Source organism: Natrix helvetica (assembly GCF_964273705.1).
Source record: "Natrix helvetica genome assembly, chromosome: 5".
NCBI lineage: Eukaryota > Metazoa > Chordata > Lepidosauria > Squamata > Natricidae > Natrix > Natrix helvetica.
This window is the reverse complement of record NC_138551.1, coordinates 152,265,702-152,293,230: the sequence shown is the minus strand read 5'-3', so window position 1 is coordinate 152,293,230 and position 27,529 is coordinate 152,265,702. Positions and strand designations below refer to the sequence as shown.

Genomic DNA, 27,529 nt, shown 5'->3' with positions numbered 1-27,529 from the left:
ACCCAGTGAAACATCACAGAGCTGGCTTGGAGCCAGGGATGGGATGGAGCACCACCAGGAGATCCCCAGTGGGAGAAAAAGGACCGCCGGGACAGAGAGCTGGAGACCCCTCAAGGGTAGTTGACTAAGAGAACCCCACCAAAACAAAGGAAGGCGTTTATTAGCGTGGCTTGTGTAGCGAAGGGAGACATGCTGTCCAGTGGCATCTGGAGTGAGAAAGATTGGCCACATCTGAAAACGGCGGGGCTGAACCAACGTGTGCAGAAATCATCACAGTTGATCATAGTTGATTGAATAAGCCATGATTGGTTGCGTTTACAATAGGCTAACTAAAAACCCTTCAGCTTAGGCTAAGCCTGTTAGACACGGGTGAGTCTCTCCCTGGGACAGTCGTATTTAGATGAGACATATCTAAATTATATATATCACGGTGGTCCTAAAGGTGCTTCCCCCCCCCCAAAAAAGCAATTGGATTTTCTTCGTTGATTTTTTTTCCCCCTTGAAAACCTTCTCATCCAGAACTGAAGAAGCTTCTTGGATAAGAAGCGAAATGTTTGCAAGGGAGGGGGAGGGAAACCCCCCAAGAAAATCCAGTCCCCAAAGGTTTAATTCATTTCTTAATTAATTGGGCCAACTTTGCTTCACCTGGAAATATTTATTCATTGGACACACAGGATAATTCGGTGTGTGTAAGACATGCAAAAACAACAACAACCGAGCGAAATCTGCGGTTTTCTTTCTGCAATCTTTGCCGGGGAAAACTCGGTCTTTTAAAATAAATAGTTGTGGCCGGCCAGCGGTCAGAGGAGCTGGTAGTAGATTCGGACAGTGGGGAGGGTTGGGGAGGAACCTGGCCCAGTCCTGGAGTCTGGGGAAGGCTCTGAGGAGGGCTCTGTGTCGGAGGCAGAGAGGGGGCCAGGACCGTCTGACAGTTATCAGCTGCCTCCAAAGTCAGACATCAGTGAGGCAGAGGAACAGCTGGAGCCTGTTCCCAGTGTGCACATGCGCAGAGTTGCCAGACGAAGGGAAGAGCTAAAGAACAGGGGTCAACTTGGGAGTAAGGCCACAGGTGGATGATGAATGGCCCTTCCCAGAGGGAGTAAAAGAGGAGCGACAGGGGAGTGGAGTTTGCAGGAGACCAGTAGTTCCCTTAATTGGTTTGGAGACTTTGCAGAGATCGTCCTGTCAGCTCTCCAAGCCAGAGAAGGTCTGTGACCGTAAATCCTCCCTGGAAAGACTTTGCTGGAGGTGAAGGAGCAGAATTCACAGTCAATTAACAAAAGGGGTTTTTGTTGGGAGAACAAGGAGTTGGCTTCAGGCTCTTGGGAAGAAGCCTCGGTCAGAACGTAAATAGCGAGTAGCTGAAACAGGCAAGCGGCAAGCGTTGTGGTTTTCCACTCTCTTATTTAAAATTGGACTTTATTCAGCAAAAATAGGAAAGACAACAACAAGATTAAAAAAATTCGGCTACTATTTCGGCTGCAGAAATCTGGACAGTCATAAGGGGGCAGCAGAGAGAGAGAGGGAGACGTTTATGGCTTATCTGAAATTTAGCACCGCCGTAAACTGAAATGAGGAGACGTTTTGGGGAGGGGGGAAATTGTGCGTTTTTAAGAATGGTTTTCAAGAATCATTGCAAATCATCCCTCTGGGTGGGGGACAATTATTCCTTCAATTCAATGACTGGTTCTCCTCGACTTATGACCCCAACCTTGCCCAAAATTTCAGTCGCCAGGCAAGACAATGAGTTCTGCTCCATTTTACGACCTTTCTTGCCGCTGTTAAGCAAACCTGCTGCGGTGGCTCAGTTAGTCACACGGTCGTTAAACGAATGCACCATCCCCCGCTCGTCGGAAGGTCGCAGAAGGGGGACGCTGCGACCATCGTAAACATGAGTCAGTTGCAAAGCATCTGAATTTTGACCGCACGACCACAGGGAGTGCTGCGGCGGTCGTAAGTGCGAGTCGTAAGTCGCTTTTTTTTCAGCAGCATTGCGACGTCAGCTGTCGCTAGACAAGTGGTCCCAAGCCGAGGACTGCAGAGAAAGGCTTATTTTTCCTTCGCAAACTTCCTTCCCTGCCTCAGACTTTCCTGGAGTTTCTTGAGCAGGGCGGAAATCGCTGCCCGGAAAACCCTCAGTCGTTCTCAGGACCGTTTCATGCCGGCATCTTGGACGCTAAGCGGGAGGGGCTTCCCCCCACAGGGGTCCAAGTAGTCCAAGGTGTCTTCAACCTCCACCGCGATTGGTCGGAGGGACTCTCTTCTGGTGGTGGTTTCCTCCTGCGAGAGGGGAGGGTCTGCGGAGCGCCCGGCTTCGGCCGCCCCCGAGGGCTTCAAGGCCGGAGAGTGACCGCCGTTGCAAATGCTGACCACGCACCTCACATTGACGTGGGTTTTCCCGTTTCCCACAATCCCTGCTTAAAAAGGAAGGAAAAGGTTATAAATAAGGAAGGAAGGGTGGAAGAAGAAAAGAAAAAAAAAGAGAGAGAAACTGAGAAAGAGAGAAAGAAATAAAAAGAGAGGGAGAGAGGAAAGGAAGGAAAGAAGGGAGGGAGGGAGAGAAAGGGAGAGAGAAAGAAAGAAAAAGAAAAGGAAGGAACGAAGGGAGAAACTGAGAAAGAGAAAGGAATTTAAAAAAGGGAGAGAGAGAAGGGGAAAGAGAGAGAGGAAAGGAAGGAAGGGAGAGAGAAACTGAGAAAGAAATAAAAGAGAGGAAAGAAGTAAGGGAGGGAGAGAAAGGGAGAGAGAAAGAATAAGGCAGAGAAAGAGAAAAGGAAGGGAAGAAAGAAAGAAAGAAACTGAGAAAGAGAGAAAGAAATAAAAAGAGAGGAAAGAAGGAAGGAAGGGAGAGAGAAAGGGAGAGAGAAAAAGAAAAAGGCAAGAAAACAGAAAAGGAAGGGAAGAAAGAAAGAAGGAAAGAAAGAAAGAAAGAAAAACTGAGAAAGAGAGAAAGAAATAAAAAGAGAGGAAAGAATGAAGGAAGGGAGGGAGAAGAAAGGGAGAGAGAAAAAGAAAAAGGCAAGGAAAGAAAAGGAAGGAAGGGAAGAAAGAAAGAAAGAAAAAGAAAAACAGAAACAAAAGGGAGAAAGAAAGAAAAAAGGAAAGAAGGAAGAAAAGAAGAAGAGAGAAAGAAAGTAAGTAAGTAAGTAAGAAAGAAGAATACTGTATTTGTAGCTCAGCATTGAAATGAGAGGAGCTTGATAGTTTTCTTGCAGACGTTTCATGACCCAACTAGCTAACATCATCAGTGCCAATGTTAACCCTGATGATGTGACCTAACTTGGGTCATGAAACATCTGCAAGAAAACCATCAAGTTCTGAAACCACCAAAGACCCCCACAATCTTCCCCCTCCTCTCCTCCTCCTCCTCCTCCTCCTCCTCCTCCTCCTCCTCCTCCTCCTCCTCCTCCTCCTCCTCGCCTTCCTCTTTCTCCTCCACTCCACAAACCCCACTCCCTTCCAGCCCAGATGACGTTCCATAGTATGGCCGTGAAACGACTCCGAGACAGGACGCACCAAAGGCCCCACAATCCTAGGCCTTACAAGGGCCCAGCCCGGCCTGACGTGACCCACCACCCCATAAATGGAGCTTCCCCCCACTCCGATCTAATCCCCCCTCCTCCTGGGGGTCTTACTTGAGTCTTCTGCGCTGTAGCACGTCCCGTCATTCATTGATCTCTGTGCAACATTGTCCGTTTCTATTTTGTGAGCGTCTCCGTTGCTAGTTTCGCTGCTTTTCTCACGCACGGCTGTTGGATTGTCCCAAAAACCCGAGGGGGACGTCCTCAAGAGACTGTCCTTCTCCTGCCCCACAGCTGTGGGCTCCTGGGGCCACTTCACCGGGAACCTTTCGGCAGGCGCCAACGGCTGGAAGGAAACGGAGAAGCCAAACGTCATTGGTTTCCTCATCGATCTGCTAGGACCCCAGACCCGAATTGGGGTCTAGCAGCCCAGTTTTCGCTTTTGGTGTCTCCAACGAGGAAGCTGAGCAAATTCTGATTTACAGATCCAAAGAGGTCGATGCTCACCTGTTTCTTCTCCTCCCAAAATGCGGGACACTTTTGACCTGCCAGAGAGAAAATTAAATGTTGGAATTCATTGTTGGAATAATATATATATATATATATATCAACAACTACAATAATATTCAGCCCCTAGATGGCAGTGTTTGCAAGTTTGGATCTCTATGTTCTTTTGTTCTAAGTCAACTTTCCTGTGAGAGTTAAGCAGTTAAGCAGTAAAGCACATGGTGATTGTACACTCTGTTTGACCTTTACTGATATATGTACAGAATTTCTAACATTAGAACTTTTAAAGAAAAGTTCAGATTAACAGAATGACAGAGGTGGACGGGACCACGGAGGTCTTCTAGTCCAACCCTCTGCTCAGGCAGGAAGCCCTAGACCATTTCAGACAAACGGATGTGCAATCTTTTCTTAAAAGCCTCCAGTGTTGGAGCATCCGCAACTTCTGGAGGCAAGTCGTTCCACTGAATTAATTGTTGGAACAATTAATTGGAGCAAGTTCATTGTATTTAAAACCGTTTTGTTTTGGAACCTTAACTTACCACTTTTTCTAAAAACGACGAAGCAAATGAGGGCCGCCAGCACCACCGGGATAGCCGTCAGGCCGACAATCCGCCCTGGAGGCAAAACAAAGAGATAAAAATGCGGAGTTAGGATAGTTCAAGCCGTGCTAAGAAATTGCACTTCTATTCCAAGAAAACGGGGAAATTTGGGGTTAAAACCAGTGGAAATTCTTTGTGATGTTTTGGTTATTGCAGTATATATTGTTTAAGGTGTGGAACCTCTAAACAGCCACCAGAGGGCAGCAAAGGGATCCTGTCCTTGACTATGCTCTCAGGTTGTCCCAATTCCTCCAGCAACTCTATGGCATCTCTAGAATAAAGGCAGCCCTCGATTTACGACCACAAGGGAGCCCACAATCGAGGTCGCTAAGTGAAATGTTTTCTGAGTTTTGTCCCATTTTACGGCTTGTCTCGTCACATTTCTTAAGCGAAGCACTGCCATCGTTAAATTAGAAACACCGTTGTTAAGTGAGTCGGGCTTCCCCATGGACTTCGCTTGTTGGAAGGTCGCAAAAGGGGATCATGTGACCCCGGGAGGCTGCAACCGTCATAAATAGGAGTCAGTTGCCAAGCAACTGAAAGCAAATCACATGACCACATGGACTTAGCAGGGGAATTCTGGGAGTTGAAGTCCACAAGTCTTAAAGTGACTGACTGAAGAATTCTGGGAATTGAAGTCCATAAGTCTTAAAGTGACTGACTAGGGAACTCTGGGAGTTGAAGTCCACAAGGATTAAAGTGACTGACTGAGGGAACTCTGGGAATTGAAGTCCATAAGCCTTAAAGTGACTGACTGAAGAATTCTGGGAGTTGAAGTCCACAAGTCTTAAAGCGACTGACTGAAGAATTCTGGGAGTTGAAGTCCACAAGTCTTAAAGCGACTGACTGAAGAATTCTGGGAGTTGAAGTCCACAAGTCTTAAAGCGACTGATTGAAGAATTCTGGGAGTTGAAGTCCACAAGTCTTAAAGTGACTGACTGAAGAATTCTGGGAGTTGAAGTCCATAAGCCTTAAAGTGATTGACTGAAGGAATTCTGGGAGTTGAAGTCCACAAGCCTTAAAGTGACTGACTGAAGAATTCTGGGAGTTGAAGTCCACAAGCCTTAAAGTGACTGACTGAAGAATTCTGGGAGTTGAAGTCCACAAGCCTTAAAGTGACTGACTGAAGAATTCTGGGAGTTGAAGTCCACAAGCCTTAAAGTGACTGACTGAAGAATTCTGGGAGTTGAAGTCCACAAGTCTTAAAGCGACTGACTGAAGAATTCTGGGAGTTGAAGTCCACAAGTCTTAAAGCGACTGACTGAAGAATTCTGGGAGTTGAAGTCCACAAGTCTTAAAGTGACTGACTGAAGAATTCTGGGAGTTGAAGTCCACAAGTCTTAAAGTGACTGACTGAAGAATTCTGGGAGTTGAAGTCCACAAGTCTTAAAGTGACTGACTGAAGAATTCTGGGAGTTGAAGTCCACAAGTCTTAAAGTGACTGACTGAAGAATTCTGGGAGTTGGAGTCCACAAGTCTTAAAGTGACTAACTGAAGAATTCTGGGAGTTGAAGTCCACAAGTCTTAAAGTGACTAACTGAAGAATTCTGGGAGTTGGAGTCCACAAGTCTTAAAGTGACTGACTGAAGAATTCTGGGAGTTGAAGTCCACAAGTCTTAAAGTGACTGACTGAAGAATTCTGGGAGTTGAAGTCCACAAGCCTTAAAGTGACTGACTGAAGAATTCTGGGAGTTGAAGTCCACAAGCCTTAAAGTGACTGACTGAAGAATTCTGGGAGTTGAAGTCCACAAGTCTTAAAGTGACTGACTGAAGAATTCTGGGAGTTGAAGTCCATAAGTCTTAAAGTGACTGACTGGGGAACTCTGGGAATTGAAGTCCATAAGCCTTAAAGTGATTGACTGAAGGAATTCTGGGAGTTGAAGTCCACAAGTCTTAAAGTGACTGACTGAAGAATTCTGGGAGTTGAAGTCCACAAGCCTTAAAGTGACTGACTGAAGAATTCTGGGAGTTGAAGTCCACAAGCCTTAAAGTGACTGACTGAAGAATTCTGGGAGTTGAAGTCCACAAGTCTTAAAGTGACTGACTGAAGAATTCTGGGAGTTGGAGTCCACAAGTCTTAAAGTGACTGACTGAAGAATTCTGGGAGTTGAAGTCCACAAGTCTTAAAGTGACTGACTGAAGAATTCTGGGAGTTGAAGTCCACAAGTCTTAAAGTGACTGACTGAAGAATTCTGGGAGTTGAAGTCCACAAGTCTTAAAGTGACTGACTGAAGAATTCTGGGAGTTGAAGTCCTTAAGTCTTAAAGTGACTGACTGAAGAATTCTGGGAGTTGAAGTCCACAAGTCCTAAAGTGACTGACTGAAGAATTCTGGGAGTTGAAGTCCACAAGTCTTAAAGTGACTAACTGAAGAATTCTGGGAGTTGGAGTCCACAAGTCTTAAAGTGACTGACTGAAGAATTCTGGGAGTTGAAGTCCACAAGCCTTAAAGTGACTGACTGAAGAATTCTGGGAGTTGAAGTCCACAAGTCTTAAAGTGACTGACTGGAGAATTCTGGGAGTTGAAGTCCTTAAGTCTTAAAGTGACTGACTGGAGAATTCTGGGAGTTGAAGTCCTTAAGTCTTAAAGTGACTGACTGGAGAATTCTGGGAGTTGAAGTCCTTAAGTCTTAAAGTGACTGACTGAAGAATTCTGGGAGTTGAAGTCCACAAGTCCTAAAGTGACTGACTGAAGAATTCTGGGAATTGGAGTCCATAAGTCCTAAAGTGACTAACTGAAGAATTCTGGGAGTTGAAGTCCACAAGTCTTAAAGTGATTGACTGAAGGAATTCTGGGAATTGAAGTCCACAAGCCTTAAAGTCTCAAAGTTTGGAGACCCCTGCTCTAAACCCACCTTTAGAATGCACATTTCTAACCATTTCTCTTTTCCTTGCTCACCGGTCTGTACTGATGAATCCTGTCGGTTGAAGGTCGGTCTCTCGGTCCCAGCACCCCACAGTAGCCTCTTCGTTGCAGTTGTGAGTGGCGGAAAAGTTGTCCCGGGGTCAACCTGCCCACCCGGATGGTCACAAACGGTGTCGTGGGTGTTGCTTCCGGGAAGAAGCACCGGCTGACATCTTGCGAGGGGAAGAAAAAAAGAACAACCGAAGTTAACAAGTGAAATAAAGTCAACTTAACTCGAGGACTTTCCGGACGAGGCCTCTGTGGGGGGGAAACGTGACATTTTTAAGGACACAACTTTTCCTACCCTCAGAAAGTTCAGCGGGACTTCAGGGTTATGGAGAAGATGGGGGTGTTTCCTGCTAGGGGCTAGGTATTGCATCTAGAGGTCATCTTTCCCAACCCCCGGGGTGCAGTGCCAGTTTTTTATTTTAGAACTTTTATTCCGTTTTCTCTTCTCCTTTCTCTCCTCTCTCCTCTCCTATTTTCTTCTTCCCTTCCCTTTTTTCTATTCTTTTTTCTATTCTCCTATCCTATTTTCTTCTTCTGTTTCCTTCTCTTTTTTATCTTATCTTTTTTTATCTTATCTTTTCTCTTCTGTCCTCTCCTCTCCTATTTTCTGGTTCCCTTCTCTTTTTTCTCCTCTCCTCTCCCTATTCCCATTCCTATTCTATTCTTTCTCTTCTCCTCTTCTTTTCTCTTCTCTCTTCTCTTCTCCTCTATCCTATCCTATTTTCTTCTTTTCCTCTCCTCTTCATTCTATTCTATTCTATTCTTTCTCTTCTCTATTCTATTCTTTCTCTTCTCTATTCTATTCTTTCTCTTCTCTATTCTCTTCTCTTCTTTATCTTCTCTTCTCTATCTTGTCCTATTTTCTTCTTCCCCTCTCGTCTCTTCTATTCCTATTCTCTTCTCTCCTCTCCTCTATCCTATCCTATCCTATCCTATCCTATCCTATCCTATCCTATTTTCTTCTGCTCTCCTCTCTTCTCTTCTCTATTCTATTCCTCTCCTCTCCATTCCATTCCATTCCATTCCATTCCATTCCATTCTATTCTATTCTATTCTATTCCAAATAATGACAAACCATTTGATAGCTTAGAGGCGCACAAGAGTTATTGTGTTTTTTTTTCTTTCCTGCGAGGGTTTAAGCAGGCTCCCTCTCTTCCCCAAACTTCCTCTGCAGAAACAACACAATCGCAAACTTACATCCGGTGAGGGGCGCAGAGATTCTGGTGGGACTCGTGATCGGAGAAGGTGCCCGGTTGGCACGGCGCACACTCCACATCCGTTTCTCTCGTGCCTGCAAAGAAACGAGAAGTTCTCAGAAGCGCAGTTGCCGCCAGCCGCAGTGCAAGAGAAGTGCAAGAGGAGAGGAGAGGACGTGGCTTTAAAAGTTGGGCAGACACATTGGAGCCCTGTGTTTGTGCGTGCGTGTGTGTGTGTGTGTTTGTGTGTGTTTTCCACCATAACTCTGGAACGCCTCGAGCAATTTCAACCAAACTTGGTAAAACAGATGACTTACTCTCTGGAAACAAATACTGTGGGGGTAAAGACACCCCTAACACCCCTTGGGGTATGTTTTCTGTTAAGATGCAGCATGTTGTGCCTTAATACGGCTTCTACTGTACCGCAGTAAAATGGCTTCTACCGTACAGCGCAGTGGAGTTGCCGTGGTAACAGCTTCGCAGTACTCCACAAGGGGGATCCCTCAGTTAAGAGGGGGGGGTGGGGGCTTTAGAAATCATTAGAAATTATGTTTGGTCCAGACATTTTCTCCCTGTAAATAAATAAACACCCTGGGCAACGCCGAGAGATCGGCTAGTAAATACTGTATATAAAATGCGTAAAGATCAAAAAGCAGAAACATTTTCTTCCGTCCTGATTTTGTCAAAGTCCAAAGTTTCACTTCCACGGAGTGTGCAAGGCGAGTCACACACTTACGCAACCTGAAACATCCCGACTCTCCATTCAGCTTTGGGGCGGATAAGACGTCAAATTACGTTGCAAGTTGTAACATTTCTTCACACCGAGGTTTTAGAGACTTAAAAACTGACTTATTGGTGGGTTTTTCATCACATTTTTGCTGCATATTTTGTAAGCTGGTCAGAGTTGCGACCGATTGGCATAGATTTCATAAATACACACTACTGACATATTTTTTTTTTAGAATTTTATTCATTATTATAGTATTATCGTATTATTTTCTGGACTCAGCCAGATTTCTCTGGATGCCCCCTTTTGGAAAACGCAGCTAGTCCTCGACATATGACCACAAGGGAGCTTGAACATTTCCGCCACTAAGAGAGACCTTCATTAAGTGAGTTTTGCCCCGTTATACGACGTCTCCTGCCCCAGTTGGTAAGTAGATCTCTGCCGTCGTTAAGTGAGTCCGGTTTCCCCAGGGTCACGTGATCCCTGCCTACGAGCCAAGTCGACGGGGAAGCTGGACTCGCTTAACGACCGAGTGGCTAGCTTCACAATCGCAGGAATTCGCTTAGCCACAGTTGCAAGAAAAGCTGTAAAATGGAGGATTGAAGAACGGTCTCGCTTAGCGACAGAAATTTTGGGCTCCGCTACAGTCGTAAGTCCAGGACTGCCTGTATACGAGCCAAAATCCAGCTGCTTCTTTGGAAATCCTAAATTTTTAAAGCTGAAGCCAAAATTGGCTCCCTTTGATGCCAACATTCCTCGCCTTTTCCTGTAAACTTCCTTTTCCGGTCGATAAGCTTTGTGCGTTCAAATCCCGGCTGTGTTGTGTGAATCACACAAAACTTGGCTGTTTTCTTGCAGACGTTTCATAACCCAGCTAGGTAGCATCATCAGGGCTAGGGGTGATGATGAAGATGATGTTACGTAGTTTGGGTCAGGAAGTCTGCAAGGAAAGAGAGCGCCAATCCTCCCCCTCTTCCTCTCTGCAAAGTCATGAAACTGCAAGGAAACCCCCAAGTTCAGAGAGCACTGAGTAGATTCCAGTCCTCCCCTCTGCCCTTCCCCTCTTTCTCTCCGCAAACCCTCCTCCCCTCTAGCACTGGTGATGTTCCATAGCTGGGTCGTGAAATGTTTGCAAGAAAACAACCAAGCTCAGATTGCACCAAGGACCACACAGTCCTCCTCCTCTTCCTCTTCCTCTTTCTCCTCCACTTCCTCCTCCTCCTCCTCCTCCTCCTCCTCCTCCTCCTCCTCCTCCTCCTCCTCCTCCTCCTCCTCCTCCTTCTCCTCCTCTTTCTCCTCCTCCTCTTCCTCTCCTCTTTCTCCTCCTTTTTCTCTTTCTCTTCCTCCTCCTCCTCTTCTTTCTCCTTCTCCTCCTCTTTCTCCTCCTCTTCCCCCTCCTCTTTCTGCTCCTCTTTCTCCTCCTCCTCCTCCTCTTCCTCCTCCTCCTCCTCTTCCTCTCCTCTTCCTCCTCCTCTTCCTCCTCCTGCTCTTCTTTCTCCTTCTCCTCCTCTTTCTCCTCCTCTTTCTCCTCCTCCTCCCCTTTCTCCTCCTTCCTGCCGGGCCCCTTACAAACTCCACTCTCTTCTAACATTGATGATGTTCCCTAGTTGGGTCATGAAACGTTTGCAAGGAAACCACCAAGCTCAGATAGCAGCATAGTCCTCTTCTTCCTCCTCCCCTTCCTCCTCCTCTTATTTCTCCTCCTCTTCCTTCTCTTCCTCCTCCCCTTCCCTGCAAACCCCACTCTCTTCCAGCACTGATATTGTTCCCTATTTGGGTCGTGAAAGGGCTGCAAGAAAACCACTAAGTTCAGAGACCATCAGGGACTCCACAGTCCTCCTCCTCCTCCTCCTCCTCCTCCTCCTCCTCCTCCTCCTCCTCCTCCTCCTCCTCCTCCTCCTCCAACCCCACTCTCTTCTAGCCCTGATGACACCACCTAGTTGTCTCACAAAACGCCTGCAAGAAACCCACCCAGCTCCGAGACCCCCAACGGACTCCCCCTATTTCCACCCGGAACTGCCAACATTCTCCTTTAAGGGCGGAATTTCCAAACGACCCACCGGATCTCCTTGTCACCCGACCTCATTTTGCAGCCTAGTAAGAAATACACACACACACCAATACGGGCCTTTGATGCCCCCCCCCCTGCCTCTGAACCTACCCGCTCGGAGTACTCCGTAGCCCATCGTGCAGTTCTGGTAGGGCTGGCAGTGGTAGCATTTGCCGGAGACTAGGAAGCTGCAGAAGTGGCCAGGAGGGCACCAGCAAACTCTGTTCTGCGTGTGGGTGCAGGTTTTCTCCTCCACAAACCCTGTGTCAGAAAAAAAGGGGGGAGGGGTGGTTAGTGGGGTGGGAGGGGGGCTGAGAAGGAGGGCAGCTGGAGGGGTTGATGTGGGCGGGGGAGAGGGAAACCGAGGGGGTCCATCTCCCTTCATTTGGGGGGGGGGCTCTTGAAGGCCAGCAAGAACCTCTTCCCTCCCGAGTCTTCAACATTAAGCCAAACTTGATCGACAGTGGTCTTGCTTAGTGACAGAAATTTTGGGCTGAAGGGTGGTCGTAAGTCGAGGAGAAAGTGAAGGGCCAGAGATATGGTAGTGTTGGCTCATTAGCTACTCCGCCTCTCCTTCTCCTTCTCTTCCTCTCCTTTTCTCTCTTTCTCCTCTACTCATCTCCTTTTTCTCTCCTTCTTTTCCTCCTCTCCTCCTTCCCTTCTCTTTCTTTTCCTTCTCTCCTCCTCTTCCCCCTCCTCTCTTTCTCTCCTCCTCCTCCTCCTCCTCCTCCTCCTCCTCCTCCTCCTCCTCCTCCTCCTCCTCCTCCTCCTCCTCCTCCTCCTCCTCCTCCTCCTCCTCCTCCACTCTGCTTACCTTCTTTGCATTGTGGCGAACAACTGAAACACCTTTCGGATCGACTCCATCCCGTGTTGAACAATCCTTCCGCACACTGGAGGCATTGTGTGTTGACACTGTTGTTGCACTTCTGATGCACACGGAAACCTGGAGTGGAGAAGGGGGAAAGCCGGCCTTGAAACCAAGATTGAGAGAGATCCAGGAAACTCTGAAAAACTTGGGATGGGGGTCTGGGGTCTCTTCCCTTCTGTGGTTGGGTCTCCCTCCTTAGCAATTAATTGTTCATCAATGATCAACGATTAATTCTGTATCAATGAATTAAGAACAATTAATCAATGGAACGGCTTGGAGTGGGTGCGGTGGCCCAGAGGTGGTGCTCTGGTCTCACAATCAGGAGGTTTGTGAGTTCAATCCTAGGTAGAGGCAGATATTTCTCTCTCTCTCTCTGGGTACAATGAGAATATATCGGCTGAACAAAACTCAGTACTAGTGACAAGAACAGCATCCGGCCCTTCAGCCCTCTGCTAGCTCTATATTCAGTTGGCCAGACTCCACCCCACAAGGGATTATGAAGTCATTAAAAGATGATGATGATGAATCACCCAAAGGGCTTGTCAACTGGACCTGTGGGTGCTGCGTCGCTGGAGGTGTACAGGTAGTCCTCGACTTACAACGGTTCATTTAGTGACCGTTCCAAGTTTACAAAGGGGATCTAAGACCGTTCTTCACCCTTACGATCATTCTGGCATCCCCATGGTCACCTGAGCCAAATTCCCCACGCTCGGAAAACCAGCTCGTATTTATGACGGTCGCAGCGTGCCCCCCTCGATTTCCCCCTTGGGCGATCTTCTGACAAGCAAAGTTGGTGGGGAAGCCCAATTCCCTTTGACTAACTTAATGACCGCGGTGATTCGCTGAACAACGGGAGAGGGGCGAGTCGTAAAAACAGGGTACTCCATCTTGCTCGGCGATGTTTAAATCCTGGCCTCCGTCGCGGTCGTATGCCGAGGACTACCCGGAACTGCGGGTTTTTTTAATTGTGAGAAACGTAGTGCGTAGCACCCGCTACATCCAAGTGATTTCAGTGCAATGGCTCAACCGAACAACACCTGGGGGCTTCAGACACCTACCTGGAGGGCAGAAGCGGCAACATTTTTGGACGTTTTCATCGTAATATTCTTCCCCGGTATTGATGCATCGAGACCCCTGGGAGGGGGCGTAAGGCAGTACCTGAGCCTGCAAAAAAGAGACAAAAAATAAATAAATTTGCAACCAGCCAGGTGAGTCTACCCACTACTACTCCCTGGCTAAGAAGCCAGAGAGAGAAAATTCTGTTTTTTCAAGAATTTCCTCCAATGCAAAAAGATTGAGGGTCTTTTAACCCTTATTTCTCATTCTCCCTCTCCCCCCTTTTCCTTCAAGTCCTTCAAGTGTTTAGTGTCCATTCGGCGTTACAATGCCACAGGAAAAAAAGGAGGGTTTTTCAGACTTACGACATCCCCATAGTCTAAATTTGGACGCTCGACAACTGTTTATTCATTTTTTAAAATAAAAAATTAATTTTTATTAAACATTGTAAACTTTAAAAACAAAAAAAGGAAAAGAGACACAACAAACAAACAAAAAACCCCAAGACAAACATAACCATATAAATTAGTTATACAGCCTTCTTGTATCGGCATATATCTCTAGCATTCTACATTGCCTTCCTATCAGTTTTAATTTCTGTAATCGTGAAGTAAGCAGCTTTACTAACCCTTGTAATGCTGTTAATTGTACGTATCGCCACTATATTTACATTGGCAACTGTTTATTCATAGTTACGACGGTCGCAAGCCCGCCCCTGATTTCCCCTTTTTGCGAATCTTCCGACGAGCGAAGTCAACGGGGGAAGCCGGATTCGCTTAACAACGCGCTAAGGCTAGCTTAACGTCTGCCGTGATTCGTTTAACAACGCAGGAAAACGTGGATAACCGATTAAGTAAGATGCGTGTTACATTAAAATTGAACTTGATGGTTTTAGATTGTGCAGAAGTGGACAAGTTAACACTAAGATTAAAGGACAAAGAAGAGTCTGAATACTGTGAAATTTGGAACAACTGGTATAAACGGTTGCATAATAGGAATAAAGTTAATTCAGCCAAGAAACAATCGAGAACTGTATATAAATATAGAAATGATATAAGATTGATATATGCAGGTATGATGACATAACAATGTTAATGTGATGATTGTAAGATGTTATAGAGGGGGAAAACAATTAAAAATCTGTTTTAAAATTGAACTTGATGATATAGGCTACCTATAAAAATTAGAATAACAAACGGGAAAATGAAAGGATAATCCTTTTTCTGAAAGGGCAGAAAATGATTTTTGTCTACGTGTTATGAAAAATTTAAATTTAAGATGGAAATACGGGAAGAAAAAAATGGGGCTGAAATTGGAAACGATAATGTGATGTAAAATTAATTATGAATAAGAAAGAATGTAAAACGGGGGGGGGGGGAAACTTTGTTTGTAAAAGAGGTTTTAAAATCTGTTAACGAAAAGTACCAAAGAAATTATTGCAAAGAAAAAACAACGCTGGAAAAGTGTTTAAAACTTGCTCGACTGCGGTCTCGCTTAGCAGCAGGAATTTGGGCTTGATTGCGGTCGTAATTGGAGGACGGCCTGTCATTCGGGCACATTTAAGTCTCTTAATTCTGGAATTGGAAGCAAAGGGGAAAAGAAGCTATTTTTCAAAACCATTTAATTGTTGTTGTTTTTTGCAGCAAATGTTTGCCAACCTCCCGAAAAACCACAAAGACAGGAAATTTCTATTTTTTATTCTTTTTGCGTAGGCATAACGAAGTAACCGTGGGACGCCCTGTTAATTTCCTTGATGGGTACAAAGAGTCCTGGACTTGTGACCAGAAATGAGTTGCAAACTTATGTGGCTTGTTAAGTGACTTTTGCCCCATTTTCACAACCTTCCTTGCCACCGTTGTTAAGTGAACCGAGTTGTTAATGTCCTCACCGAGGCTTCTTCCCAAGAGCCTCAATTCAACTCCTTGTTGTCCCAACAAAAACCCCTTTTGTTAATTGATGGTGAATTCTGCTCCTTCACTTCCAGCAAAGTCTTTCAAAGGAGGATTTACGGTCACAGACCTTCTCTGGCTTGGAGAGCTGCCAGGTCAGATATCTGCAGAACTTGGCAAGGAGTCTCCAAACCAATGAAGGGAACTAATGGTCTCCTGCAAACTCCACTCCCCTTTCGCTCCTCTTTTATTCCCTCCGGGAGAGGCCATTCACCGTCCACCTGTGGCCTTACTCCCAAGTCGACCCCTGTTCTTTAGCTCTTCCCTTCCTCTGGCCACTCTGCGCATGCGCACACTGGGAACAGGCTCCAGCTGTTCTTCTGCCTCTCCGATGTCTGACTCCGAAGGCAGCTGATAACTGTCAGACGTCCCTGGCCCCCTCTCTGCCTCCGACACAGAGCCCTCCTCAGAGCCTTCCCCAGGCTCCAGGACTGGCCCAGGTTCCTCCCCAACCCTCCTCACTGTCCGAATCTGCTGCCAGCTCCTGGCAAGCCACAACACTTAAATCTTAAGGGATAACATGACCCTGGGACGCTACGACCGTTGTAAATACAAGCCAGTTGCCAACCACCTGAAGCAACTGTGAAAAAACAGTCCTAAATTCACTTTCCCCGGTCTCCGTTGTAACTTCGGATGGACACTAAGCAAAGTGTCGTAAGCCGAGGACTGCTTGTACTCAAGGAATGAGACGTTCCTTCGATCGTGAAACAAACCACTTTTTTGGGGGGGTCTTCCTGGACAAAGCCAAGCCTTTGTTGGCTAGTGAGAAAGGAAACCACCAATCGTGGTTTGGCTGTGAAGTAACCAGAGAGCGAGAGCGAGAGAGAAATCCGTGCCGGGGATTTTGGAATCTTTAACTCTGGCCTTGAACCCAATCGGTTTTCTGGTTTGCAAAGTGGGTTGCTTAACAGGAGTAGGTTGCTTCATGCTCGTTCGGCTTCTCCCTCTTTGCAAAACCTGGTTTCGTTTCGGTCACAAACGGCTCCTCTCTCTCTTTTTGCAATTTGCTACGCTAAGAGAAACCGCTGCCTGACGAATCGATTCCATTTCCGAGGTCACATTTTTGGGGGCGTTTCTGCACTAAAGGCCATCGCTGTCTTTGGTGGCGTCACATCACTGAGCAAATCAAGGGGGATGGTTCAAAAACAAAAAATAAATAAAATCAGTTGGAGCAAGGAAACGCTTACAGAGTCGGAAGGGACCTTGGAGGTCATCTAGTCCAACCCCTCTCCTCCCAATCAGGACACCCAACACCATTTCTGACAGAGGGCAGTCCGATCTCTTCTTGAAAGCCTTCAGGGATGAAGCTCCCACCATTTCTGAATAACAGAATAACAACAGACTAACAGAGTCGGAAGGGACCTCGGAGGTCATCTAGTCCGACCCCTCTCCTCCCAATCAGAAGACCCAACACCATTTCTGACAGAGGGCAGTCCGATCTCTTCTTGAAAGCCTCCAGGGATGAAGCTCCCACCATTTCTGAATAACAGAATAACAACAGACTAACAGAGTCGGAAGGGACCTCAGAGGTCATCTAGTCCGACCCCTCTCCTCCCAAGCAGGAGACCCTACACCATTTCTGACAGAGGGCAGTCCGATCTCTTCTTGAAAGCCTCCAGGGATGAAGCTCCCACAACATCTGAATAACAGAATAACAACAGACTAACAGAGTCGGAAGGGACCTCGGGGGTCATCTAGTCCAACCCCTCTCCTCCCAAGCAGGAGACCCTACACCATTTCTGACAGAGGGCAGTCCGATCTCTTCTTGAAAGCCTCCAGGGATGAAGCTCCCACCATTTCTGAATAACAGAATAACAACAGACTAACAGAGTCGGAAGGGACCTTGGAGGTCATCTAGTCCAACCCCTCTCCTCCCAAGCAGGAGACCCTACACCATTTCTGACAGAGGGCAGTCCGATCTCTTCTTGAAAGCCTCCAGGGATGAAGCTTCCACCACTTCTGAATAACAGATTTATAACTGACTAACAGAGTCGGAAGGGACCTTGGAGGTCATCTAGTCCAACCCCTCTCCTCCCAAGCAGGAGACCCTACACCATTTCTGACAGAGGGCAGTCCGATCTCTTCTTGAAAGCCTCCAGGGATGAAGCTCCCACAACCTCTGAATAACAGAATAACAACAGACTAACAGAGTCGGAAGGGACCTTGGAGGTCATCTAGTCCAACCCCTCTCCTCCCAAGCAGGAGACCCTACACCATTTCTGACAGAGGGCAGTCCGATCTCTTCTTGAAAGCCTCCAGGGATGAAGCTCCCACCATTTCTGAATAACAGAATAACAACAGACTAACAGAGTTGGAAGGGACCTTGGAGGTCATCTAGTCCAACCCCTCTCCTCCCAAGCAGGAGACCCTACACCATTTCTGACAGAGGGCAGTCCGATCTCTTCTTGAAAGCCTCCACGGATGAAGCTTCCACCACTTCTGAATAACAGATTAATAACTGACTAACAGAGTCGGAAGGGACCTCGGAGGTCATCTAGTCCAACCCCTCTCCTCCCAAGCAGAAGACCCAACACCATTTCTGACAGAGGGCAGTCCAGTCTCTTCTTGAAAGCCTCCAGGGATGAAGCTCCCACCATTTCTGAATAACAGAATAACAACAGACTAACAGAGTCGGAAGGGACCTCGGGGTCATCTAGTCCACCCCTTTCTTTTTTAACCGATGAATGAGGCACGTTGGAGCTGACACGGCATTTGGCCCTGCTTAAAATACACATATTTATATATTCCTCAGCTTCCTCAAATTTGGGTTCCTTAATTTGACTCTCCCAAGCTTCGAAACACCAAGGGCAGCTTCCACCCGTCGCTTGGGGTCCAAAGCATCAGAAGGCAGGAGAAAAAGCAACGGAAGGAAACTAACCCAGGGGAGAAGCAACCTAGAATTAAGGAGAAATTTCCTGATCACCACCACCTTCGTGAATGGAGCTAGCAGAGTGTTTACTGGCCGGATGCCATTCTTGTCGCCAGTGTGGAGTTTTGTTCGGCAGAAATATTCTCGGTATGCCCAGAGAGAGAAATACCTGCCTCGACCTAGGATTGAACTCACAAACCTCCTGATGGCGAGAGCTCCACCTCTAGGCCACCGCCCCACTCTTGAGAAATTTCCTGATAGTGGTACGAATTCACCAGTGGAACAGCCTGCCACTAGAAATTGTGTGTTCTCCATCAATGGAGGCTTTTAAGAAGAGATTGAATAGCTGTTTGTCTGGAATGGTCATGGGTCTCCTGCCTGAGCAGGGGGCTGGACTAGAAGACCTCCAAGGTCCCTTCCAGCTCTATTCTGATTGATTGATTGAAATGGTCTAGGGTCTCCTGCCTGAGCAGGGGGCTGGACTAGAAGACCTCCAAGGTCCCTTCCAGCTCTATTCTGATTGATTGATATAGTATCTCCTGCCTGAGCAGGGGGTTGGACTAGAAGACCTCCAAGGCCCCTTCCAATTATTATTTTACGAAGGTGGGCTCCATGCCTAACAAAGAGAGAAAGCTTAGGGGTGACAGGATAGCAGTCTTCCAATATTGGAGGGGCTCCCCCAAAGAAGAAGGGGGTCAACCTATTTTCCAAAGCACCAGAAGGAGCAACAGATGGAATCTAATCCAGGAGAGAAGCAAGGTAGAATTAAGGAGAAACTGATAACAATTCACCAGTGGAACAACTTGCCACCAGAAACTGTGTGTTCTCCATCCCTGGAGACTTTTAAGAAGAGTTTGGACAACCGTTTGTCTGGAATGATCTAGGGTCACCTCCTTGAGTGGAAGGTTGGACTAGAGGACCTCCAAGGTCCCTTTTTATTCTGTTAATGACAGAACGCGATAGCAATGTTCCAATATTCGAGGGTCTGCCCCAAAGAAGAAGGGGTCAACATTGTCCAAAGGCAGGAGAAGAAGCAACAGATGGAAACTAACCAAGGAGACATGGAATTAAGGAGAAACTTCCCGACAGGGAGGACAATTAACCAGTGGAACTGCTTGCCACTAGAAATTGTGGGTGCTACCTCACTGGAGGTTTTGAAGAACGATATTTTCACGCTTCATCCAGGACGAGGCTCATTGGTTTCACAGCTTCAGAGCTATTTTTTTAGGGGGACGTGGGGGGGGGGGAGGTCAAATAGATGCTTGGGAGAAGCCACGATAGTTCACGTCACAAGCCGTGGTTTGTTTGGCCAAATGTTTGCTCCAGCCCGATTTATAATAAGAGACGATTGCATTCTCTTTCCTCTTTTCTGCGAAACCGACAAAGCTGGTCTTTTTTGCAAGAAAATTAAAAAGGCAGCTACAGCTGGTTGCGGCTTTTAAAGTTTCCAGCAGGGGCAATAACACTGTTGAGAGTTGTGTTGGCTTTTTTTCCCTCTCTCTCTCTCTTTCCAAAATAGAACCTAACAGTAAACGTGAGAGTCACACTTCGCCGGGAGCCTGAGTCACGCTTCCTGTAATCTTTGGCATATATTGCGACCACGTAAACCACGCAAGGAGGCGGTGTGAGGAGGGCGTGCGTACAGACACGAGTCGCACACAACACCTTTTTCTGCCCCTGCTCTGAATGAAAAGAAACCGAGTTGTTATTATTTTATTTACGTCAGGGTTGGGGAATATTTCGCCCCGGGCCGTGTAGGGTTACAGCAGGGGAAAAGTTTGTTTTGAGTTCTCCTTCTCGCCCTGATACGCATTTCGTAACGCATCGGGCCGTGGACAAGACTCCAGAGGGATGAGGGGGAGGGGGGGAGGCTAGAGAAATCAAATACACAGACAGACAGACGATAGATAAGAGAGAGAGGGAGAGCTGATAATAGAGAGAGGTGATAGATAGATAGATAGATAGATAGATGGATGGATGGATGGATGGATGGATGGATGGATGGGGAGGTGGATGGATGGATGGATGGGTAGGTACGTAGGTAGATAGAGATAGAGAGATACAGAGAAAAATATAGAGAGACAGGGATAGGAAGCTAGACACAGAGAGAGAGAAATCTAGATAAATGATAGCTATATAGAGAGGATAGATAGACAGACAGACAGACGGGAATGGGTGGATGGATGGATGGATGGGTAGACAGACAGACAGACAGATAGATAGATAGGAATGGATGGATGGATGGATAGATAGATATGGATAGATAGATATGATAGACAGATAGATATAGATGGATGGATGGATGGATGGATGGATGGATGGATAGATAGGTAGATAGGAATGGATGGATGGATGGATGGATGGATGGATGGATGGATGGATGGATGGATGGATGGATGGATGGATGGGTGGGTGGGTGGGTGGGTGGGTAGCCAGCCAGCCAGCCAGCCAGCCAGCCAGCCACCCAGATAGATAGATAGATAGATAGATAGATAGATAGATAGATAGATGATAGATAGATAGATAGATAGATAGATAGATAGATAGATAGATAGATAGATAGATAGATAGATGATAGATAGATACTGTAGAGAGGTATCTAGATATAAATTATAGACAGGTAGGCAGGCAGGCAGGCAGAAGAGGGATAGAGAGACAAGAGAGAGAGACCGAGAAACAGAGAGTAATAGGGATGAGATAGGTCAGGGGTGTCCAAACTTGGGAACTTTAAGACTTGTGGACTTCAACTCCCAGAATTCCCCAGCCAGCCTGGCTGGAGAATTCTGGGAGTTGAAGTCCACAAGTCTTAAAGTTCCCAGCTGGGGAATTCTGGGAGGTGAAGTCTACAAGTCTTAAAGTTTCCAAGTTTGGACACCCCTGAGATAGGTGATGGAAAGATACATTTATTTTTTCAAAATTTATAGACCGCCCCCTCTCCCTGAAGGGACTCGGGGCGGTGTACAGGCATCTCATTAAAAACAGGTACAAAAGATAAATACCCTTAAATATATTCCCTTAAAAGCGATAATAGATAATAGAGAGAGAGATGATGATGGCTGGCTAGCTAAATAGCTAGATAGAGATAGAGACATAGACGATAGCTATGCTGGCTGGGGAATTCTGGGAGTTGAAGTCCACCCCTCTTAACATGGTTAAAACCGAGAACTGCTGCCCTAAAATGATTTCAGGGAAACCGTTCCCCATCTCTTCCCAAGTTTCACGGAAGCTTTTTTCACTCCCAGACGGAAAGAGCCAAACCCCACGGGGAGGGATGGGGGGGAATTAAAGCCAGCGGACTACTTCACCCCATGGGTTTCCGATCCGCCAACAAAGAGGCCGTGTTCTCTCTAGATTTAAGGGGAACCAGTCAAGTCATCAAAACAAGGAAGCCCCAAAGAGGGAGCAGACTCTGATTAAGGGAAGTGGGAGCGTTTCCTCTGAGCTGGGTCAGCAACTCCATCGAGGCTGAGAAAATCTGTCTCTTTGCAGGAGGAAGCAAGAAACAACAACACCCAAACGTGGACACAGATTTTATCCATTTATAATCCAAACTTGCTCTAAAAATTAGAGATCTGGGCAGGAAAATGCATCATGCAAGCAATTTCAGGAGGGTTTTTTTGGGAGGGGGGGTGCCTTTGAGCCTGGGTTATGGCGGGGCCAGACGAATGAAAAATTAGAATTAAGATTACCAGGAGAAATATCAACCACCTCTGATAACGCAGATTATACGCCACCGAGGGAACTAAAGAGCCTCTTGACACGGGGGAAGGTGGAGAGTTGGCTTGAAACTCAACATTGAGAAAACTAAGATCATGGTACCTGGCCATCTCAATTCCTGGCAAATAGATGGGGAAGAAATGGAGGTAGGGACAGATTTTATTTTCCTGGGCTCCAAGATCACCGCAGATGGGGACTGCAGCCAAGAAATGAAAAGAGGCTTGCCCCTGGGGAGGAAAGCGATGGCAAATCTAGGCAGCATACTAAAAAGCAGAGACATCCCCCTGCCAACAGAAGGGCGTCTAGTCAAGGCGATGGTTTTCCCAGTTGCAATGGATGGCTGTGAAGGTTGGACCCCAAGGAAGGCTGAGCGCCAAAGAATGGAGGCCTTTGACCTCTGGTGCTGGAGAAGAAGACTCCTGCATTGAGTCCCTTGGACTGCAAGGCCATCCAAAGGATCAGTCCTAGAGGAGATCAACCCTGACTGCTCTTTAGAAGGCCAGATCCTGAAGAGGGAACTCAAAGACTTTGGCCACCTAATGAGAAGGAAGAAGGACTCCCTGGAGAAGAGCCTCATGCTGGGAACAACGATGGAGGGCAAGAGAAGAAGGGGACGACAGAGAAGGAGGCGGCTGGATGGAGTCATTGAAGCAGTCGGCCTGAGCTTCAATGGACTCCAGAGGATGGGAGAGGACAGGGAGGCCTGGAGGAACGTCGTCCATGGGGTCGCGATGGGCCAGACATGACTTCACAACTAACCAACAAGCTGTGTGAACTTCTGGAGACTGTTTGGACAAATCTCTTTTCTTGGCAAGGTTTTTCAAGTGATTTGCCGTTGCCTGCTTCCTGGGGCTGAGAGAGAGCGAGCGGCTGGCTTGGGAGGCGGGGGTCAGCTGCTTCTGGGCTAAGGCAAGACTTGAACTCACGGCCTTCGGATTTCCAGCTAGTGCTGTGGTCAGGCCAGCACACCAAACTGTCCCTCTCCCAAATTATCACCGTGTTTATGGGAGAAAAATACACTCGTTTGAATATCCCACAAATGATCCGTTAAGATCATTCATGATATATATCAATGTTTGAATATTTGAGGGTATGCCCCCCCCGCAAAAAAGAGGGGTTCCCCTTGTTTTTCAAAGCACCAGAAGGCAGGAGAAGAAGCAACAGGTGGAAACTAACCAAGGAGAGAAGCAACTTGGAGCTGAGGAGAAATTTCTTGATAATGAGAAAATTTACCAGGGGAACTCCTCGCCACCAGACGTTGTGGTAGCTCCATCACTGGAGGTTTTTAAGAAGAGACGGGACAAGCATTTGTCTCGAATGGTATATAGGGCTTCCTGCCTGAGGAAGGGGGTTGGACTAGATGACCTCCAAAGGTGCCTCCTGACTCTACAGCATTCCCACTGTCATGGGATGAAAGTTCAGACGCTTGGCAACCGACTCGTATTTATGACTGGGGTCACGTGATTTTCCCTTTGGCGACCTTCCGACCCGCAAAGTTAACGGGAAAGCCCAATTCGCTTAAGGACCGTGTGTCTAACTTAACAACTGCAGGGATTTCCCTTAGCACTGGGGGCAAGGAAGGCGGTCTGACGGGGCAAAACTTAACTTAGCCACTCTTTGTGACAGCGGGTGCTCCGTTGTAGTCGTAAGTCGAGGACTATCTCTGTACTTACGGCCATGGCTGTCTCCAGCAGGGTTTTCCCGCTATAAAACCCCTCCTGTCCCGTTTCACCAATCTGCCCTTAAAAATGGGGGAAGGTGGCAGGAAACCCACCTACCCTTTAAAGGGGGAGGGGAAGGGCTCTGCACCAGCCCTGCTTCCAGAGGGAAATTTAACTGGGGGTGGTGACGAGGCCCAAATGTCAATGACGCACAACTTTGTGAAAAGTCATAAGCCCCAAACCCACCCACTCACAGCGGCGTGTGTGGCCCACCCGTCCTTAGCGTTAGGCGAGAAATATTTTGTTTTAAAAATTCCACTTTAAAACTGAACTTTGGCAGTTGAAAGAGGGGTGCTCAGTCAGCCCACACAGTATAACAGGTAAAAAAATATAGCTGGAAGGCACCTTAGAGGTCTTCTAGTCCACCCCTTTGCTCGGGCAGGAAGCCTTATATGTACCGTTTCTCCAATATTTCCCTAAAAACCTCCAATGTTGGAGCATTGGCCACTTCTGGTGGCCAGCTGTTCCGCTGCTTCATTGTGCGCACTGTCAGACAGACACATCTGCCTTTAGCCCTATTTCCGGAGCAGGAAAATACAGACACAGCCCTTGAATGACAAGAGTTCATTTAGTGACCATTCAAAGCCGAAGAAAGCGGCGCGCCAGCGTTCTTCACGCTTCCCGTGATCCCAATTCAAAACGCCTGGCCCCTGACTCGCATTTACGGCAATCCCAGCCTCCCCGCCTTCCGAGAAGCCCAGGGGGGAAGGCAGATTCGCTTAACAGCCGGGAGGGGGAGGAGCGACTGACTGAACGGCAACGATTCGTTTAACAACAGGGGCCAGAAAAGTGGGGGGCGAAAAACAAACAAACCCGCGTGTCTCGCTTAGCAACGTGAATTTGGAGCTCCCTTGGGGTCATCCCGGTGGGAGGAATGCCCGTAGCTCGCGGGAAAACGCGAAGACCCCCCCCCCAGGAAACGGAGCCCACGCAAAGTGTGGCCTTTGACGCGCGGAAAATGTTCACACGCGAGGGAATGTTTCCCTCGCCAAAAAAAAAAAAAAAACCGCACCCGACAGCGCCGGGAAGGCAGTGGGGGTATATGGGGAGGGGGTGGCGGGGCGGCAAAAGGGAAGGCAGACCCTTCTTCCCCTCCCGGCTAGGAACGATGGGAGTCAGAGATCCCCATCTAAAGGGGCAAGTCCTCTCCATCCAGACCGCTTCTTAAAAAGTCCCCGAGACTTTGACTGTCAGACGATGGGAGTCGAAACTCCTTCTCTATATCTTCCCCAGGACAGGACAGGAGTCCTGGGGTGGAGGGGACAGTGGGGAGAGGAGGGCAAGGACGGGGGGGGGGGTCGCATAGAAGGGGTGAGGGGCCCCCGACACTCACCTGCAGGCATAAAATCTCCAGCGCCCAACAAGCCAGCGCCGCGTAAAGATACCGATGCGTCTTCATTGCGCTTCGAGAGAAAAGCGAAAGTCCTCGGCTACTCCGAGTGGAGGTAGACAAGCCAGGGGCGGGCTCACGGGCAGAAAGGAGGGCGGAGAGGGAGGGGCCGAGTTATAGCAGATATCTCCCCTCCCCTCCCCAAAGGTCTGAGGTTCCCGCGTACATTCAGACGTACCTTCGATTTGAGATGCGGGATGCAGAAGGGAGGAATCCTTTGCTCCGGGGCAGGAAAAAGCAAAGGGACAAATCCAGATTAGGCGAAATCTGGTTCAAAAACGGTGAGGGGGATTTTAAGAGCCCTACTAACCAGACGGTCCCTTAAACCTGACCCAGCGGTGTGGGGGTAGCAAAGAAAGCTAACACTTGGTTGTATAAACAGAGGCAGAGAATCAAAATCCCGTGAAGTGTTTAGTACCACTTGTGTAAAGCCATAGTAAAGCCACATCTGGAATTCTGCACGCCCGTTTTGGTCCCCGCAAGTTACAAAAAGGAGGTTGAGACTTTGGAAAAAGGACAGGGAGAAGCAACTCAGACTATGGAAGGCCTGGAGATCAAAACATATGGCAGGATTTGGGTTCAGCCAGTCTAGAAAAAAGAAGGACTAGGGGAGACATGATAGCGGTCTCCCAATATCTTTTTTTTAACATATTAAGTTTTTTTTTTATTTTTCCATTTTCATAGCATATAATCTCATGTATTACATAGCCAACATCGTATTTTATTATTAAATGTTTACATCAATTTGTTTTACCATCAACTCCCAAAAACAATTATTGGCTCTTCAGCTCTCCATATTTGTACCTTATCCATCATTTTCTTCTCCCTCTCTCTTCTCCCTCCCTCTCTCCCTCTTTTCCTCCCTCTGTCATCCTTCTCTACTTCCCCTTCCTCTCTCCTTCTCCTCTCCCCCTTTCCACTCCTCCTTTCTCTCCTCTTCTTCCCCCCCCCCCCTGCCCTCTCTCCTATCCCTCTCTTCTTCCCTTACCTCCCTCCTCTATTTCACCCTCCTTCATCTCATTTACTTGGTGTATTTCAGCTTCTGAGCGAGCTCCATTTTATGTTGATGGTATTTATAATTCCTTGTCAATATACCTATTTAATTTTAACATAGATCTTCTTCCTTTTTTTAAGAAACAGAACAAAAAAGTATACATATATAGTCATTGTCCTTTTAAACCCCCTCCCAGCAGCCTAGTTCCAATATCTGAGGGGCTTCCCCGAAGAAGAGAGGGTCAACTTATTATCCAAAGCGCCAGAAGGCAGGACAAGAAGCAACGGATGGAAATTATTAAAAGGAGAAAAACAACCTGGAATTAAGGAGACATACCCAATTTCTGCAACCAGAGTGCTCTTCCTCCTTTTTATACACCCCACTCCCTTCCAGCCCTGATGATGTTACCTAGTTGGGTCATGAAATGTCTGCAAGAAAACCACTCAAGCCCAGAGAGCACCAAGGAGCCCACAGTTCTCCTCCTCCTCCTCTTTCCACAAACCTCACTCCCTTGTAACACTGATGATGTTACCTATTTGGGTCATGAAGGGTCTGCAAGAAAAAAACCAAGTTCAGAGAGTACCAAAGGCCCCACAGTCGTGGTCCTCCTCCTCCACCACCACCTCCTCCTCCTCCTCCTCCTCCTCCTCCTCCTCCTCCTCCTCCTCCTCCTCCTCCTCCTCCTCCTCCATCTTCTGTCTGTTTGCAGGGAATCCAACAACTGACAAAAGCAAGAAATTGCTCAAACCGGAGTGTCTAAGAAACAAATCCCGTTTTCCCACTGCAGTCAACATTGAGTTGTTTAATTATTGTTGGGTGATTAAACTCCCCTGCACCACACACCATGCTGAGCGGTAAAATCAGTTTAGAAGCGTTCGTGACCAGGGCCATCCAAAACTATGAAGCCGAGCAGAGGTTTTGTCTGATAGGTTGCGCAAATCCCCCTCACCCACCCCCCAACCAGACAAATAAAAAACAGTAGCTTAGCACAGGCCTGAAGTACGGGAAAACAATCTGTAATGTTTGTTTTGAAAATACAGGACGAAGACAAATTATAATTGGACGGAAATCACTTTGGGAAGGCTTGCATCCCCGCCTTGCGCCAACTGGCGCAAAGCCAAAGGTTTTCAGATTTTAAGCACCGAACAGCGATTTTATATCTTTGCGTATGTGGTTTAATTTTGTCCTTTTGCTGCTGATGGGAATCCTCACTTGATGACTGTAATCAAACCCAGAATTACAGCAAGAAGTCGTTGCAGTTGTAGGTTGAGAGGTATCAAGTCCCCGGACCGAAGGTTTTCGAGATTTGTTTGCAACGGTCACTAAGCAAACATCACACTTGTTCAGTAAATGCTGTAGTCTTGAAGAAAGTCCGTTTACCCCAAAGGACAAGAGGGGGGTTGGCTAAAAACTGGCAAAAAAACACAACCCATTGCAAATTGCAACCAGGTG

General features: G+C 47.3%; 1 protein-coding gene across 1 annotated transcript; it reads right to left on the bottom strand.

The window, feature by feature from the left end:
- Window positions 1-1,286: 1,286 nt before the first annotated feature.
- On the bottom strand, window positions 1,287-25,125 carry TNFRSF1B (TNF receptor superfamily member 1B). Its single transcript, XM_081954983.1, has 10 exons — window positions 25,027-25,125; window positions 13,440-13,545; window positions 12,328-12,456; window positions 11,625-11,774; window positions 8,738-8,831; window positions 7,526-7,704; window positions 4,568-4,642; window positions 4,029-4,066; window positions 3,636-3,867; window positions 1,287-2,414 (listed from the first exon to the last, which is right to left on the bottom strand). The coding sequence occupies exons 1-10, from the start codon at window positions 25,090-25,092 to the stop codon at window positions 2,146-2,148; spliced, it is 1,338 nt and encodes a 445-aa protein (XP_081811109.1). The 5' UTR covers window positions 25,093-25,125; the 3' UTR covers window positions 1,287-2,145.
- Between the last annotated feature and the right edge of the window lie 2,404 nt (window positions 25,126-27,529).